The sequence below is a fragment of the Rutidosis leptorrhynchoides genome, chromosome 2, assembly GCF_046630445.1.
Source record: "Rutidosis leptorrhynchoides isolate AG116_Rl617_1_P2 chromosome 2, CSIRO_AGI_Rlap_v1, whole genome shotgun sequence".
NCBI lineage: Eukaryota > Viridiplantae > Streptophyta > Magnoliopsida > Asterales > Asteraceae > Rutidosis > Rutidosis leptorrhynchoides.
The window spans coordinates 224660480-224678753 of record NC_092334.1 but is presented as its reverse complement, the minus strand read 5'-3'; the positions used below and the strand labels follow the sequence as shown (position 1 = coordinate 224678753).

The following is an 18274-nucleotide window of genomic DNA, read 5'->3' as shown; positions in this document are numbered from 1 at the left end:
ATCAACCGCAAACCAAAAACCAAACCCACGCGGTCGGGATTATATAATAATCCACATCATCGGGGTTATCCCAATCACAAGCACATGTGATAACATACACATAAAGTGTGCGCCTCGCCAAAGGTGGTCAATCAAAACGCACCACCGTGCCAATTGGACCTATTACACAAGCCCATCAAAACCACCTATATGTGAAATGAGCTCTATAGCCGAGGATCACTTCACCCAACCCGCACCCATCCTATACATACATATGCACATAGTATATTGACACTCACCATGAAATTTTGATGGATGCAAAACCAAAATCTGCAATCGCCAATGGAAAGTACCTATTCCATTTATCACATAACAAACAACACAATTAGGGTGTATTACAAACCCACCCATATTGACACCTAGTGCAATTTCGACCCAATTGCACTTTCAAACACAATCCATGCCCAAACTTACCAATAATCACTAATACTAGTGAAAATGGTTCCAACAACGCCAACTTAACTAAACCACAAGTTCTAAACACTTGTCTTCACCAAAATCAACTTACAAACCCTTATTTTTGACCTAATTCAAAATCAAATTTCCAACAGCACCCATTTGGGTTCTATCAACAACATAATCACTAATCATAGTGATTACACCCAAATTAAATCCCTAATCACGGTTAAATCATTAACCAACCCAAAACCTACCAACAACAACAATAACTAGCTACAAATGAGCCATTTGAGGTCTAGATGGGTTTTCCCCAATAATTAAGCTCAAACCCTAACTTGATTATCAAATCAACAAAATGAAATTCGGAGTTGAAACTTACCAATATCACCAAAATGTTGCCATTGACGAGATGAACAACCTTGCTTCTTGCGCCTTAACCCGAATCAACCTTCTTCTTCCTCAAAACCCACTTTCTTTCTCTAAAACCTTGTTTCTCTCACTAGGGTTTAAAGAATGATAAGAGATGAAGGAATTGAGAATGAGATAAGATTTGGCCTGATTTGTGGCCTTAAAACTAGTCCATAATACGAAATGATCAAAACACCCTCAAAAATCCCTTTTAAAAACGAGCTGGATAACCAGTTCTGCCCACGTGTCACGTTCCGCGAAAACCAAAATGCGACAAAGGTAACCAGGTCGCGACAGATTGATCAGGTGTGGGGTTCTCAGGGTGTCGCATTTCATTCCAGCCCATCGTGTTCTGCGATGGACCAACTCGCGATATAGTGCCTTTAAACGCGATAGTTTGCCAGGTTAGTCCAATTTCCAATGTTTGAATCATTTACAATCGACCACTGTTAAAGTTAAACATTCAAGAGGTGAAATACGCACTTTTGGGCCATGTTCAAAGAAAAACGGGGTGTTACAAACCGGAAACTATACGCACTATTCTCAGCTTAGCGATTTCTCGACATTGGCATGTTCATCAGCTAGATTTCTCGACATTGGCATGTTCATCAGCTAGATGTCAAGAACGCATTTCTTCATGGTCAGCTGTTTGAGACGGTTTACATGCATCAACCTCTGGGTTTTCGGGATCCTAGATATCCCAACTATGTCTTCTTACTGCAGAAATCTTTATATGGCCTCAAACAGGCTCCGCGCGCATGGTTTCAGCGCTTTGCAGGATATGCTCAGCGCCTTGGATTCCACCACAGCCGATGTTGTAGTGACCCGAACTTTTCCATGTTTATATATATTAATTGAGATTGATATTTACATGATTAAATGTTTCCAACATGTTAAGCAATCAAACTTGTTAAGACTTGATTAATTGAAATATGTTTCATATAGACAATTGACCACCCAAGTTGACCGGTGATTCACGAACGTTAAAACTTGTAAAAACTATATGATGACATATATATGGATATATATATATAGTTAACATGATACTATGATAAGTAAACATATCATTAAGTATATTAACAATGAACTACATATGTAAAAACAAGACTACTAACTTAATGATTTTTAAACGAGACATATATGTAACGATTATCGATGTAAAGACATTTAATGTATATATATCATATTAAGAGATATTCATACATGATAATATCATGATAATATAATAATTTAAAATCTCATTTGATATTATAAACATTGGGTTAACAACATTTAACAAGATCGTTAACCGAAAGGTTTCAAAACAACACTTACATGTAACGACTAACGATGACTTAACGACTCAGTTAAAATGTATATACATGTAGTGTTTTAATATGTATTTATACACTTTTGAAAGACTTCAATACACTTATCAAAATACTTCTACTTAACAAAAATGCTTACAATTACATCCTCGTTCAGTTTCATCAACAATTCTACTCGTATGCACCCGTATTCGTACTCGTACAATACACAGCTTTTAGATATATGTACTATTGGTATATACACTCCAATGATCAGCTCTTATCAGCCCATGTGAGTCACTTAACACATGTGGGAACCATCATTTGGCAACTAGCATGAAATATCTCATAAAATTATAAAAATATGAGTAATCATTCATGACTTATTTACATGAAAACAAAATTAAATATCCTTTATATCTAATCCATACACCAACGACCAAAAACACCTACAAACACTTTCATTCTTCAATTTTCTTCATCTAATTAATCTCTCTCAAGTTCTATCTTCAAGTTCTAAGTGTTCTTCATATATTCTACAAGTTTTAGTTACATAAAATCAAGAATACTTTCAAGTTTGCTAGCTCACTTCCAATCTTGTAAGGTGATCATCCAACCTCAAGAAATCTTTGTTTCTTACAGTAGGTTATTATTCTAATACAAGGTAATAATCATATTCAAAGTTTGGTTCAATTTCTATAACTATAACAATCTTATTTCAAGTGATGATCTTACTTGAACTTGTTTTCGTGTCATGATTCTGCTTCAAGAACTTCAAGCAATCTAAGGATCCGTTGAAGCTAGATCCATTTTTCTATTTTCCAGTAGGTTTATCCAAGGAACTTAAGGTAGTAATGATGTTCATAACATCATTCGATTCATACATATAAAGCTATCTTATTCGAAGGTTTAAACTTGTAATCACTAGAACATAGTTTAGTTAATTATAAACTTGTTCGCAAACAAAAGTTAATCCTTCTAAATTGACTTTTAAAATCAACTAAACACATGTTCTATATCTATATGATATGCTAACTTAATGATTTAAAACCTGGAAACACGAAAAACACCGTAAAACCGGATTTACGCCGTCGTAGTAACACCGCGGGCTGTTTTGGGTTAGTTAATTAAAAACTATGATAAACTTTGATTTAAAAGTTGTTATTCTGATAAAATGATTTTTATTATGAACATGAAACTATATCCAAAAATTATGGTTAAACTCAAAGTGGAAGTATGTTTTCTAAAATGGTCATCTAGACGTCGTTCTTTCGACTGAAATGACTACCTTTACAAAAACGACTTGTAACTTATTTTTCCAACTATAAACCTATACTTTTTCTGTTTAGATTCATAAAATAGAGTTCAATATGAAACCATAGCAATTTGATTCACTCAAAACGGATTTAAAATGAAGAAGTTATGGGTAAAACAAGATTGGATAATTTTTCTCATTTTAGCTACGTGAAAATTGGTAACAAATCTATTCCAACCATAACTTAATCAACTTGTATTGTATATTATGTAATCTTGAGATACCATAGACACGTATACAATGTTTCGACCTATCATGTCGACACATCTATATATATTTCGGAACAACCATAGACACTCTATATGTGAATGTTGAAGTTAGCTATACAGGGTTGAGGTTGATTCCAAAATATATATAGTTTGAGTTGTGATCAATACTGAGATACGTATACACTGGGTCGTGGATTGATTCAAGATAATATTTATCGATTTATTTCTGTACATCTAACTGTGGACAACTAGTTGTAGGTTACTAACGAGGACAGCTGACTTAATAAACTTAAAACATCAAAATATATTAAAAGTGTTGTAAATATATTTTGAACATACTTTGATATATATGTATATATTGTTATAGGTTCGTGAATCAACCAGTGGCCAAGTCTTACTTCCCGACGAAGTAAAAATCTGTGAAAGTGAGTTGTAGTCCCACTTTTAAAATCTAATATTTTTGGGATGAGAATACATGCAGGTTTTATAAATGATTTACAAAATAGACACAAGTACGTGAAACTACATTCTATGGTTGAATTATCGAAATCAAATATGCCCCTTTTTATTAAGTCTGGTAATCTAAGAATTAGGGAACAGACACCCTAATTGACGCGAATCCTAAAGATAGATCTATTGGGCCTAACAAACCCCATCCAAAGTACCGGATGCTTTAGTACTTCGAAATTTATATCATATCCGAAGGGTGTCCCGGAATGATGGGGATATTCTTATATATGCATCTTGTTAATGTCGGTTACCAGGTGTTCACCATATGAATGATTTTTATCTCTATGTATGGGATGTGTATTGAAATATGAAATCTTGTGGTCTATTATTATGATTTGATATATATAGGTTAAACCTATAACTCACCAACATTTTTGTTGACGTTTTAAGCATGTTTATTCTCAGGTGATTATTAAGAGCTTCCGCTATCGCATACTTAAATAAGGACGAGATTTGGAGTCCATGCTTGTATGATATTGTGTAAAAACTGCATTCAAGAAACTTATTTTGTTGTAACATATTTGTATTGTAAACCATTATGTAATGGTCGTGTATAAACATGATATTTTAGATTATCATTATTTGATAATCTACGTAAAGCTTTTTAAACCTTTATTGATGAAATAAAGGTTATGGTTTGTTTTAAAATGAATGCAGTCTTTGAAAAACGTCTCATATAGAGGTCAAAACCTCGCAACGAAATCAATTAATATGGAACGTTTTTAATCAATAAGAACGGGACATTTCAGTTGGTATCAGAGCGTTGGTCTTAGAGAACTAGAATTTTGCGTTAGTGTGTCTTATCGAGTTTGTTAGGATGCATTAGTGAGTCTGGACTTCGACCGTGTTTACTTGAAAAATGATTGCTTACCAAATTTTGTTGGAAACTATATATTTTTAACATGTGAATATTATGTGATATATTAATCTCTTAACGCGTTTGATATTATGTGATAGATGTCTACCTCTAGAACAAGTCCCATTGACTCACCTAATAATAATGAAGAGTCAAATGTAATTGGAATGATTCGTGGACTGATTCACAAGTTCCCGAAGAGGAACCGGAAGAAGAGTCGGAACCGGAAGAAGAATCGGAACCGGAAGAAGAATCGGAACCGGTTGAAGAAATAGAACCGGTGGGGGAAATAATAAAACGGTTAAGTAAAATAAAATCCTCAACCAACCGACCAAGGTTAATTATGGTCAATGGTGTTTCCGCCAAGGAAGCAAAATATTGGGAGGATTACCAATTCTCCGATGAATCGGATTCCGACGAGAATTCCGATGATGTTACAGAAATTACCCCAACTGAATTTAAAAAGGCAAAAGAAAATAATAAGGGAAAGGGCATAAAAATAGAGAAATCTAATTCCAACCACGATGAACTTTATATGTATCGTCAACCCCCAAAGTCCTTAAGTTGTAACAATGACCCGGGAACCTCTAAACCACCAGGTTTTTCTAAACCAATGTGGAAAACGATGGCTCGTATTAGGGGAACATCATATATCCCTAGAAACTTGGCAAAACGAACCAAAACCGAAGAAGAAGAAACAAGCGAGTCGGAATAAGATAGTTGTATTCGTGTGGTGTAATATATGTAATATAGTGTGCTTATGCTTTATGATATATGTAAAAATTGCTTGTATTAATAAGTATTTTTTTTTGAATCTAACTCTTGTCTATTTTACAGTATAAAAACACAAAATGGATAGACAGCCCAATATTTTAAGAGACCTACCCGGAGACATGATTGATGAAATCTTGTCTAGAGTCGGTCAGAATTCTTCAGCACAACTATTTAAGGCGAGATCAGTTTGTAAGACATTCGAAGAACGTTCCAAGAATGCCTTGGTTTATAAAAGGCTTTCGTTCGAAAGATGGGGGATATCACATTGGGAAATCCATAAGTTACGATGTGTTTACTTTGACGCATATATTGCGGGGAACCCAAATGCTATTTTACGCAATGGGTTAAGAAATTATTTTGACTCAATATATCCGAATATTGGACTTCGTGATTTAGAAAAAGCGGCTAACATGCAACATAAAGAAGCATGTTATGCTTACGGATTAGTAATGTTCGCTTTTCACCAAAGTGAGAACAAGAACATCGGGCTACAACTATTAAACAAAACATTTCCACAAGTGACGGAGTCGGTAATTGGGGTAAGAAATGAGGTTTTTAGATTGTTACGGGACTGTTGGACATTACGTAACCCTCGTCCCTTTGACGACTTTACAACACGATGTCTTATCAACGGCCATAACGGTTATGTTCCACAAGACCAAGGATGAGAAGTAATCCTAGTAAAACCAGAATGCATGACCTGTTTCTGGACGTATGAATTACGTGTCTTTATTGCCTTTGCTGAACGACTTGTGTACTAGCTAGAATTATCGTCACAACCATCTTGTATCAAATTTATTGTGTGCTATTTTTCATGCTATATGTAAAATAAGCGGTATTGTAAGTTTGTAAAATATTGTGTAAAAGTTTGAACGTGAAATATTATTATAATCAGTTTTTCATATAGAATTGTAGTAGTTGAATTGTATATTAGCTACTAAGTATGAACTTAACGGGTAGGTACTACCCGAATTTAAACTTATAAAACGCTAATATGAAGAAAAAGCTTTTATAAATGAGTTCATATTATGCTACGAAATACTATTAACTACTCTTAATATTCTGTATGATTAACTTGTTCCATTTGACTATTTTGAAGGAAATGGCACCGACTACTCGACACACCGTGAATATGAATGAAGAGGAATTCCGTACTTTTCTAGCTTCAAACATAGCCGCAGTACAGGCTGCGCTACATACCAACAATAACCTTGGATCTAGCAGTACAGGAAATTGTGTAGGATGCACCTACAAAGAATTCACTGCCTGCAAACCTTTGGAATTTGATGGAACCGAAGGACCGATTGGATTGAAACGGTGGATTGAGAAGGTCGAATCGGTGTTTGCCATAAGTAAGTGTACTGAAGAGGACAAAGTGAAGTACGCTACGCATACCTTCACAGGTTCTGCGTTAACATGGTGGAATACCTATCTAGAGCAAGTAGGACAAGATGATGCGTACGCACTACCGTGGTCAGCATTCAAGCACTTGATGAACGAGAAATACCGTCCCAGAACCGATGTCAATAAGCTCAAGACAGAACTTAGAGGGTTACGAACCCAAGGATTTGATATTACCACGTACGAAAGATGATTCACAGAATTGTGCCTATTGTGTTCGGGAGCATTCGAAGATGAGGAAGAGAAGATCGACGCGTTTGTGAAAGGATTACCGGAAAGAATCCAAGAAGATATAAGTTCACATGAGCCCGCCTCCATACAACAGGCATGTAGAATGGCTCACAAACTAGTGAACCAGAATAAAGAAAGAATTAAAGAACAGACTGCTGAAGAGGCCAATATGAAGCAAGTTAAAAGAAAGTGGGAGGAAAACGGTGATAAGAATCACCAATACAACAACAACAGCAATTACAACAATAATCGCAACAATTATCCCAACAATCGCAACATCAATCGCAACTACAACAAACGGCCCAACAACAACAACAACAATAACAACAACAACAGCAACTACAACAATCATCCCAACAACAATAATAACCGCAACAACAACAACAATCAGAAGCAGCTATGCCAAAGGTGTGAAAAGTATCACTCGGGGTTCTGCACCAAATTTTGCAACAAGTGTAAAAGAAATGGTCATAGCGCGGCGAAGTGTGAGGTCTATGGACCAGGGGTTAATAGAACGAAAGGAACAAATGGTGTCGGAACGAGTAATGGCAGAGCAAGTAGTGTCAGAGCAAGTTATGCCAATGTAGTTTGTTATAAATGTGGAAAACCGGGCCACATTATTAGAAATTGCCCGAACCAGGAGAACACGAATGGACAAGGCCGCGGAAGAGTTTTCAATATTAATGCGGCAGAGGCACAGGAAGACCTAGAGCTTGTTACGGGTACGTTTCTTATTGACAATAAATCTGCTTACGTTTTATTTGATTCGGGTGCGGATAGAAGCTATATGAGTAGAGATTTTTGTGCTAAATTAAGTTGTCCATTGACGCCTTTGGATAGTAAATTTTTACTCGAATTAGCAAATGGTAAATTAATTTTAGCAGATAATATATGTCGGAATCGAGAAACTAAACTGGTTAGCGAAACATTTAAGATTGATTTGATACCAGTAGAGTTAGGGAGTTTTGATGTGATAATCGGTATGGACTGGTTGAAAGAAGTGAAAGCAGAGATCGTTTGTTACAAAAATGCAATTCGCATTATACGAGAAAAAGGAAAACCCTTAATAGTGTACGGAGAAAAGGGCAACACGAAGCTACATCTTATTAGTAATTTGAAGGCACAAAAACTAATAAGAAAAGGTTGCTATGCTGTTCTAGCACACGTCGAGAAAGTACAAACTGAAGAAAAGAGCATCAATGATGTTCCCATTGCAATTGAATTTCCCGATGTATTTCCGAAAGAATTACCGGGATTACCCCCACATCGACCCGTTGAATTTCAAATAGATCTTGTACCAGGAGCTGCACCAATAGCTCGTGCTCCTTACATACTCGCACCCAGCGAGATGAAAGAACTGCAAAGCCAATTACAAGAACTTTTAGAGCGTGGTTTCATTCGACCAAGCACATCACCGTGGGGAGCTCCTGTTTTGTTTGTCAAGAAGAAAGATGGTACATTCAGGTTGAGTATCGACTACCGAGAATTGAACAAACTTACCATCAAGAACAGCTACCCACTACCGAGAATCGACGACTTATTTGATCAACTACAAGGCTTGTCTGTTTATTCAAAGATTGACTTACGTTCCGGGTATCATCAAATGCGGGTGAAAGAAGATGATATTCCAAAGACTGCTTTCAGAACACGTTACGGTCATTACGAGTTTATGGTCATACCGTTTGGTTTAACTAATGCACCAGCTGTGTTCATGGACCTTATGAACCGAATGTGTGGACCATACCTTGACAAGTTTGTCATTGTTTTCATTGATGACATACTTATTTACTCAAAGAATGACCAAGAACACAGTGAACATTTGAGAAAGGTGTTAGAAGTATTGAGGAAGGAAGAATTGTACGCTAAATTTTCAAAGTGTGCATTTTGGTTGGAAGAAGTTCAATTCCTCGGTCACATTGTGAACAAAGAAGGTATTAAGGTGGATCCAGCAAAGATAGAAACTGTTGAAAAGTGGGAAACCTCGAAAACTCCGAAACACATACGCCAGTTTTTAGGACTAGCTGTTTACTACAGAAGGTTCATCCAAGACTTTTCCAGAATAGCAAAACCCTTGACTGCATTAACGCATAAAGGGAAGAAATTTGAATGGAATGATGAACAAGAGAAAGCGTTTCAGTTATTGAAGAAAAAGCTAACTATAGCACCTATATTGTCATTGCCTGAAGGGAATGATGATTTTGTGATTTATTGTGACGCATCAAAGCAAGGTCTCGGTTGTGTATTAATGCAACGAACGAAGGTGATTGCTTATGCGTCTAGGCAATTGAAGATTCACGAACAAAATTATACGACGCATGATTTGGAATTAGGCGCGGTTGTTTTTGCATTAAAGACTTGGAGGCACTACTTATATGGGGTCAAAAGTATTATATATACCGACCATAAAAGTCTTCAACACATATTTAATCAGAAACAACTGAATATGAGGCAGCGTAGGTGGATTGAATTGTTGAATGATTACGACTTTGAGATTCGTTACCACCCGGGGAAGGCAAATGTGATAGTCGATGCCTTGAGCAGGAAGGACAGAGAACCAATTCGAGTAAAATCTATGAATATAATGATTCATAATAACCTTACTACTCAAATAAAGGAGGCGCAACAAGGAGTTTTAAAAGAGGGAAATTTAAAGGATGAAATATCCAAAGGATCGGAGAAGCATCTTAATATTCGGGAAGACAGAACCCGGTATAGGGCTGAAAGGATTTGGGTACCAAAATTTGGAGATATGAGAGAAATGGTACTTAGAGAAGCTCATAAAACCAGATACTCAATACATCCTGGAACGGGGAAGATGTACAAGGATCTCAAGAAACATTTTTGGTGGCCGGGTATGAAAGCCGATGTTGCTAAATACGTAGGAGAATGTTTGACGTGTTCTAAGGTCAAAGCTGAGCATCAGAAACCATCAGGTCTACTTCAACAACCCGAAATCCCGGAATGGAAATGGGAAAACATTACCATGGATTTCATCACTAAATTGCCAAGGACTGCAAGTGGTTTTGATACTATTTGAGTAATAGTTGATCGTCTCACCAAATCAGCACACTTCCTGCCAATAAGAGAAGATGACAAGATAGAGAAGTTAGCACGACTGTATTTGAAGGAAGTCGTCTCCAGACATGGAATACCAATCTCTATTATCTCTGATAGGGATGGCAGATTTATTTCAAGATTCTGGCAAACATTACAGCAAGCATTAGGAACTCGTCTAGACATGAGTACTGCCTATCATCCACAAACTGATGAGTAGAGCGAAAGGACGATACAAACTCTTGAAGACATGCTACGAGCATGTGTTATTGATTTCGGAAACAGTTGGGATCGACATCTACCGTTAGCAGAATTTTCCTACAACAACAGCTACCATTCAAGCATTGAGATGGCGCCGTTTGAAGCACTTTATGGTAGAAAGTGCAGGTCTCCGATTTGTTGGAGTGAAGTGGGGGATAGACAGATTACGGGTCCGGAGATTATACAAGAAACTACCGAGAAGATCATCCAAATTCAACAACGGTTGAAAACCGCCCAAAGTCGACAAAAGAGCTACGATGACATTAAAAGAAAAGATATAGAATTTGAAATTGGAGAGATGGTCATGCTTAAAGTTGTACCTTGGAAAGGCGTTGTTCGATTTGGTAAACGAGGGAAATTAAATCCAAGGTATATTGGACCATTCAAGATTATTGATCGTGTCAGACCAGTAGCTTACCGACTTGAGTTACCTCAACAACTCGCGGCTGTACATAACACTTTCCACGTCTCGAATTTGAAGAAATGTTTTGCTAAAGAAGATCTCACTATTCCGTTAGATGAAATCCAAATCAACGAAAAACTTCAATTCATCGAAGAACCCGTCGAAATAATGGATCGTGAGGTTAAAAGACTTAAGCAAAACAAGATACCAATTGTTAAGGTTTGATGGAATGCTCGTAGAGGACCCGAGTTCACCTGGGAGCGTGAAGATCAGATGAAGAATAAATACCCGCATCTATTTCCAGAAGATTCGTCAACACCTTCAACAGCTTAAAATTTCGGGACGAAATTTATTTAACGGGTAGGTACTGTAGAGACCCGAACTTTTCCATGTTTATATATATTAATTGAGATTGATATTTACATGATTAAATGTTTCCAACATGTTAAGCAATCAAACTTGTTAAGACTTGATTAATTGAAATATGTTTCATATAGACAATTGACCACCCAAGTTGACCGGTGATTCAAGAACGTTAAAACTTGTAAAAACTATATGATGACATATATATGGATATATATATAGTTAGCATGATACTATGATAAGTAAACATATCATTAAGTGTATTAACAATGAACTACATATGTAAAAACAAAACTACTAACTTAATGATTTTTAAACGAGACATATATGTAACGATTATCGTTGTAAAGACATTTAATGTATATATATCATATTAAGAGATATTCATACATGATAATATCATGATAATATAATAATTTAAAATCTCATTTGATATTATAAACATTGGGTTAACAATATTTAACAAGATCGTTAACCTAAAGGTTTCAAAACAACACTTACATGTAACGACTAACGATGACTTAACGACTCAGTTAAAATGTATATACATGTAGTGTTTTAATATGTATTTATACACTTTTGAAAGACTTCAATACACTTATCAAAATACTTCTACTTAACAAAAATGCTTACAATTACATCCTCGTTCAGTTTCATCAACAATTCTACTCGTATGCACCCGTATTCGTACTCGTACAATACACATCTTTTAGATATATGTACTATTGGTATATACACTCCAATGATCAGCTCTTAGCAGCCCATTTGAGTCACTTAACACATGTGGGAACCATCAATTGGCAACTAGCATGAAATATCTCATAAAATTACAAAAATATGAGTAATCATTCATGACTTATTTACATGAAAACAAAATTAAATATCCTTTATATCTAATCCATACACCAACGACCAAAAACACCTAAAAACACTTTCATTCTTCAATTTTCTTCATCTAATTAATCTCTCTCAAGTTCTATCTTCAAGTTCTAAGTGTTCTTCATATATTCTACAAGTTTTAGTTACATAAAATCAAGAATACTTTCAAGTTTGCTAGCTCACTTCCAATCTTGTAAGGTGATCATCCAACCTCAAGAAATCTTTGTTTCTTACAGTAGGTTATCATTCTAATACAAGGTAATAATCATATTCAAACTTTGGTTCAATTTCTATAACTATAACAATCTTATTTCAAGTGATGATCTTACTTGAACTTGTTTTCGTGTCATGATTCTGCTTCAAGAACTTCGAGCCATCCAAGGATCCGTTGAAGCTAGATCCAATTTTCTCTTTTTCAGTAGGTTTATCCAAGGAACTTAAGGTAGTAATGATGTTCATAACATCATTCGATTCATACACATAAAGCTATCTTATTCGAAGGTTTAAACTTGTAATCACTAGAACATAGTTTAGTTAATTCTAAACTTGTTCGCAAACAAAAGTTAATCCTTCTAAATTGACTTTTAAAATCAACTAAACACATGTTCTATATCTATATGATATGCTAACTTAATGATTTAAAACCTGGAAACACGAAAAACACTGTAAAACCGGATTTACGCTGTCGTAGTAACACCGCGGGCTGTTTTGGGTTAGTTAATTAAAAACTATGATAAACTTTGATTTAAAAGTTGTTATTTTGATAAAATGATTTTTATTATGAACATGAAACTATATCCAAAAATTATGGTTAAACTCAAAGTGGAAGTATGTTTTCTAAAATGTTCATCTAGACGTCGTTCTTTCGACTGAAATGACTACCTTTACAAAAACGACTTGTAACTTATTTTTTCGACTATAAACCTATACTTTTTCTATTTAGATTCATAAAATAGAGTTCAATATGAAACCATAGCAATTTGATTCACTCAAAACGGATTTAAAATGAAGAAGTTATGGGTAAAACAAGATTGGATAATTTTTCTCATTTTAGCTACGTGAAAATTGGTAACAAATCTATTCCAACCATAACTTAATCAACTTGTATTGTATATTATGTAATCTTGAGATACCATAGACACGTATACAATGTTTCGACCTATCATGTCGACACATCTATATATATTTCGGAACAACCATAGACACTCTATATGTGAATGTTGGAGTTAGCTATACAGGGTTGAGGTTGATTCCAAAATATATATAGTTTGAGTTGTGATCAATACTGAGATACGTATACACTGGGTCGTGGATTGATTCAAGATAATATTTATCGATTTATTTCTGTACATCTAACTGTGGACAACTAGTTGTAGGTTACTAACGAGGACAGCTGACTTAATAAACTTAAAACATCAAAATATATTAAAAGTGTTGTAAATATATTTTGAACATACTTTGATATATATGTATATATTGTTATAGGTTCATGAATCAACCAGTGGCCAAGTCTTACTTCCCGACGAAGTAAAAATCTGTGAAAGTGAGTTATAGTCCCACTTTTAAAATCTAATATTTTTGGGATGAGAATACATGCAGGTTTTATAAATGATTTACAAAATAGACACAAGTACGTGAAACTACATTCTATGGTTGAATTATCGAAATCGAATATGCCCTTTTTATTAAGTCTGGTAATCTAAGAATTAGGGAACAGACACCCTAATTGACGCGAATCCTAAAGATAGATCTATTGGGCCTAACAAACCCCATCCAAAGTACCGGATGCTTTAGTACTTCGAAATTTATATCATATCCGAAGGGTGTCCCGGAATGATGGGGATATTCTTATATATGAATCTTGTTAATGTCGGTTACCAGGTGTTCACCATATGAATGATTTTTATCTCTATGTATGGGATGTGTATTGAAATATGAAATCTTGTGGTCTATTATTATGATTTGATATATATAGGTTAAACCTATAACTCACCAACATTTTTGTTGACGTTTTAAGCATGTTTATTCTCAGGTGATTATTAAGAGCTTCCGCTGTCGCATACTTAAATAAGGACGAGATTTGGAGTCCATGCGTGTATGATATTGTGTAAAAACTGCATTCAAGAAACTTATTTTGTTGTAACATAGTTGTATTGTAAACCATTATGTAATGGTCGTGTGTAAACAGGATATTTTAGATTATCATTATTTGATAATCTACGTAAAGTTTTTTAAACCTTTATTGATGAAATAAAGGTTATGGTTTGTTTTAAAATGAATGTAGTCTTTGAAAAACGTCTCATATAGAGGTCAAAACCTCGCAACGAAATCAATTAATATGGAACGTTTTTAATCAATAAGAACGGGACATTTCAGATGTGACACTTATTTATTTATTTATCGACAGGGTTCCGACATTTCCTACCTCCTCCTGTATGTGGATGACATTGTGTTGACAACATCCTCCAGTAGCTTGCTTCACCGGATTATCCAGTCTTTACATACGGAATTTTCCATGACTGACTTAGGATCGTTGGATTATTTTATTGGTATATCAGCATCGCGTACTGCTACTGGCATGTTCTTGTCTCAGAAGCAGTATGCCATAGAGATTCTTGAGCGAGCCGGTATGACTTCTTGCCAACCGTGCAGGACCCCCGTTGAGCCTGGTGCCAAGCACACTGTCCACGGTCCCTCTGTGCAGGACCCGACTTTATATCGTAGCCTTGCAGGTGCATTACAATATCTCACCTTCACTCGTCCAGACATCTCCTATGCAGTTCAGCAGGTTTGTCTTTTCATGCACGGCCTGCTGGAGCAACACTTACATGCTCTCAAGCGGATTGTTCGTTATGTTCAGGGGACTCTTGACATGGGATTACAGTTATATGCTTCGTACCCTACCACGTTAGTTGCTTTCTTTGACGCTGACTGGGTAGGTTGCCCTACCACCAGACGCTCCACTTCTGGGTATTGTGTCTTCCTTGGCAACAATCTACTTTCTTGGTCTTCAAAGCGGCAACTTACTCCTTCTCGCTCCAGTGCCGAGGCAGAATATCGAGGGGTTGCCAATGCCGTTGCTGAGACATGCTGGATACGTAATCTTCTTTGTGAGCTTCACTGCCCTCTCACCTCTGCTACACTAGTTTACTGTGATAATGTTAGCTCTGTCTACCTTGTATCTAATCCGGTCCAACATCAGCGTACCAGACACATTGAGATAGATATTCATTTTGTCAGAGATTTAGTTGCTCAGGGACAGGTCTGGGTTCTACATGTTCCATCCAGATATCAGTTTGCAGACATCTTCACCAAAGGTCTTCCATTTGCTCTATTCGACGAGTTCAGATCCAGTTTGAGCGTTCGCCATACTTCCGCTCCAACTGCGGGGGAATGTTATCCATTATATATTAGCCCATGTATTTAGCAGTTGGGCCTAGCTCATTTTCATTGTTAGGGTACATTACGGGTAAAATTTTGTCCCCAATAACGCATTGCGGGCTTGTCGTGGATATATAATATATATGACAAGTAAAATTCATTTATAATTTTATAGGTTTATTCGTTAGTCCGCATAAATAAATATCTTATTTAACATTAACTAGTTTATAACCCGCTAATTTGCGGGACTATAAAAATAAGATTATATTTTAAAAGATAGTTAAAAAATGTTTATGTTATAATTTAATTTCAGTGAAGAATTTGTGTGTCAAAATTTCAGTTGAACATCAGAAAATAATAGTTTTAAATGACTATTTTGTACTATTACATGGGTACTATGTGTTTGTTGAAACAAAATCAATGCTAGAGATATAAAGGTAAAAAATGTGAATGACGACTATAAGATTACATGAAGGAATAGTTAACAATAAATATATCAGATTTTAACTAACGTGATATAACTTATGTTGTAGGCAAGTTTTTCAAAAAGATGTAAATGCTTACAATCTATTGAAGTATTTGTTGAAAGAAACTAACGTTTGCTATAATTGTCTTCTTATTAGTATGTCACCAAACTTGTCCAAAGTTGAATACATACTTATCTACCTACAAAAGAAGTATATAGATAAGTTTGATTATTCTTTCCCTATGCATGATATTAATCATTCTATAATTAAATTCGAGTATTGTAGTCAACATGAGTTTACATTTGATATACTTGATTAATATCATAAACCTAAATGTTTTGGAAGTAACTTGGCAAAGCTGAAAAGTCTCATTTGTCAATAAATCCTTCACTTAGTAATTTAGCGCCTAAATTCGCTTGCAATTTGTTTATTCGATATATCAGTTGCTTCTTTTAATGTATATGTCTTTAAAAAATGAAGCTTCTTATTTTGTTGACTCATCGCTTCAACATCAACTAGGATGAAATGTTTTTCAAACGAAAACAAAATTCAATTGTTTTTTAATATGTAATAGAATAAAATGCAATAAACCTTAAGAATTTTGGAGTATATATTTGAGTATACCTGAATTAAGCCAGAAGCTTTCTTTGTATCATTTATAACAAGCAAAAATAATCAACATATAGTAGAGCATTTTAACATAATATTAAAGTTGTCTATCACAACACCCCACTTAGGCAAGTGTCAATTTATAGCACGAAAAATTGATTCAAGTTTTTGAAATAAAAAAAAAGTCAAATACACTCCCCAACCAGACCACCCTTCCCAAACCGAATACATGGCAATCTTCAACACTATGTCAAGTTTGCGATAGGTAACTCCAAAGGTACCCTTACTGATTAAGTGATGTCAAGAAGCAACTTCAAAGTCCCGGTACCCTGAGATACATATAACGGTTAATGAAAATAAACTAATACAATTGGTTCATCTTCTATAGTATTATTAACATATCGCATGCCATCGTAATATCTTTAACTTTAGGAGTCGTATGCTCATTTGGTCCTTCAGTATGGACGTATTATATATTAAGCACCATTATCACACGATGTAGATATTCACTCACAAATGTGAATATTAAATATTAAAAAGGGTATAGTTATAAACCAGATGTTAGCTTTATAACACATATTATGATTAAGATGATTAAAAAAATGAGCGTTACCCCAATATGATTAGAATCAGTTTCCAATATATAAGAAATCCCTGTATCTGCATAAGAATTCATCTGGACTGAAAACTAACATAAAAATTTGCATATTAAAAACATCCATGGGTCAAGATTGTCACCTTCCACCTACACTAATATAAACATAAGAGTATGGTTAATCAAACCGCACATATAAACTTTTAGTGATTTAATGATTTGAATTGTAAATTGAAATATAAGAAGACATGGATTAGTCTTTATGATAAGGGTGTAACAGAATTCATATCATGTAACTGTATCTCTCTCAATCATTCCATTGAACACCTTTCATGCACTTACACTTAGGAACTTGTAAAACCTGCACACCTCAAATTAATAAGAACTTAAAATTAGATAATAGAAACAGTCCAAACGGGGCAAGAAATACTGGAATTGAATGTCAAACACAACCATAGTTAAAGCCTTAAAATTCAGTTTATATCTACAACATTATCTAAACATATAACTAAAATGATCGCATAAACAATGTCAATTCTCCATCTCACTTTTATCACTTTAGCATACAAACATTAAGAAATACTAACACGTTTAAAGTTTCATAACTTGTATTATGTATATATGTGTGGCAGGTTGAAGCAAAATAACAAAATAACTTACAAGTCACATCATTTCAGGTACAATATTTTAAACACATATAGAAAATAAAAAATTTAAATAAACCAGAACCTTTGCAGATTAAAAACAAGTATCACACCCGTTCATACTATCAATAAGCAAGTATCAACTATCAATAAGCCGAAGCTATTTTCAACACCCGTTCATACTGTTGAT

General features: G+C 35.0%; 1 protein-coding gene across 1 annotated transcript; it reads left to right on the top strand.

Moving 5' to 3' along the window:
- Positions 1–14903: 14903 nt before the first annotated feature.
- On the top strand, positions 14904–16325 carry LOC139888569 (uncharacterized mitochondrial protein AtMg00810-like). Its single transcript, XM_071871572.1, has 2 exons — positions 14904–15783; positions 16303–16325. The coding sequence occupies exons 1-2, from the start codon at positions 14904–14906 to the stop codon at positions 16323–16325; spliced, it is 903 nt and encodes a 300-aa protein (XP_071727673.1).
- Positions 16326–18274: the final 1949 nt, after the last annotated feature.

Coding starts and splice junctions, on each gene's coding strand:
- LOC139888569 (XM_071871572.1), top strand. CDS start 14,904: ATGACTGACTTAGGATCGTTGGATTATTTTATTGGTATATCAGCATCG. Junction 15,784..16,302: donor CGCTCCAACTGCGGGGGAAT/GTTATCCATTAT, acceptor CTTATGTTGTAG/GCAAGTTTTTCAAAAAGATG.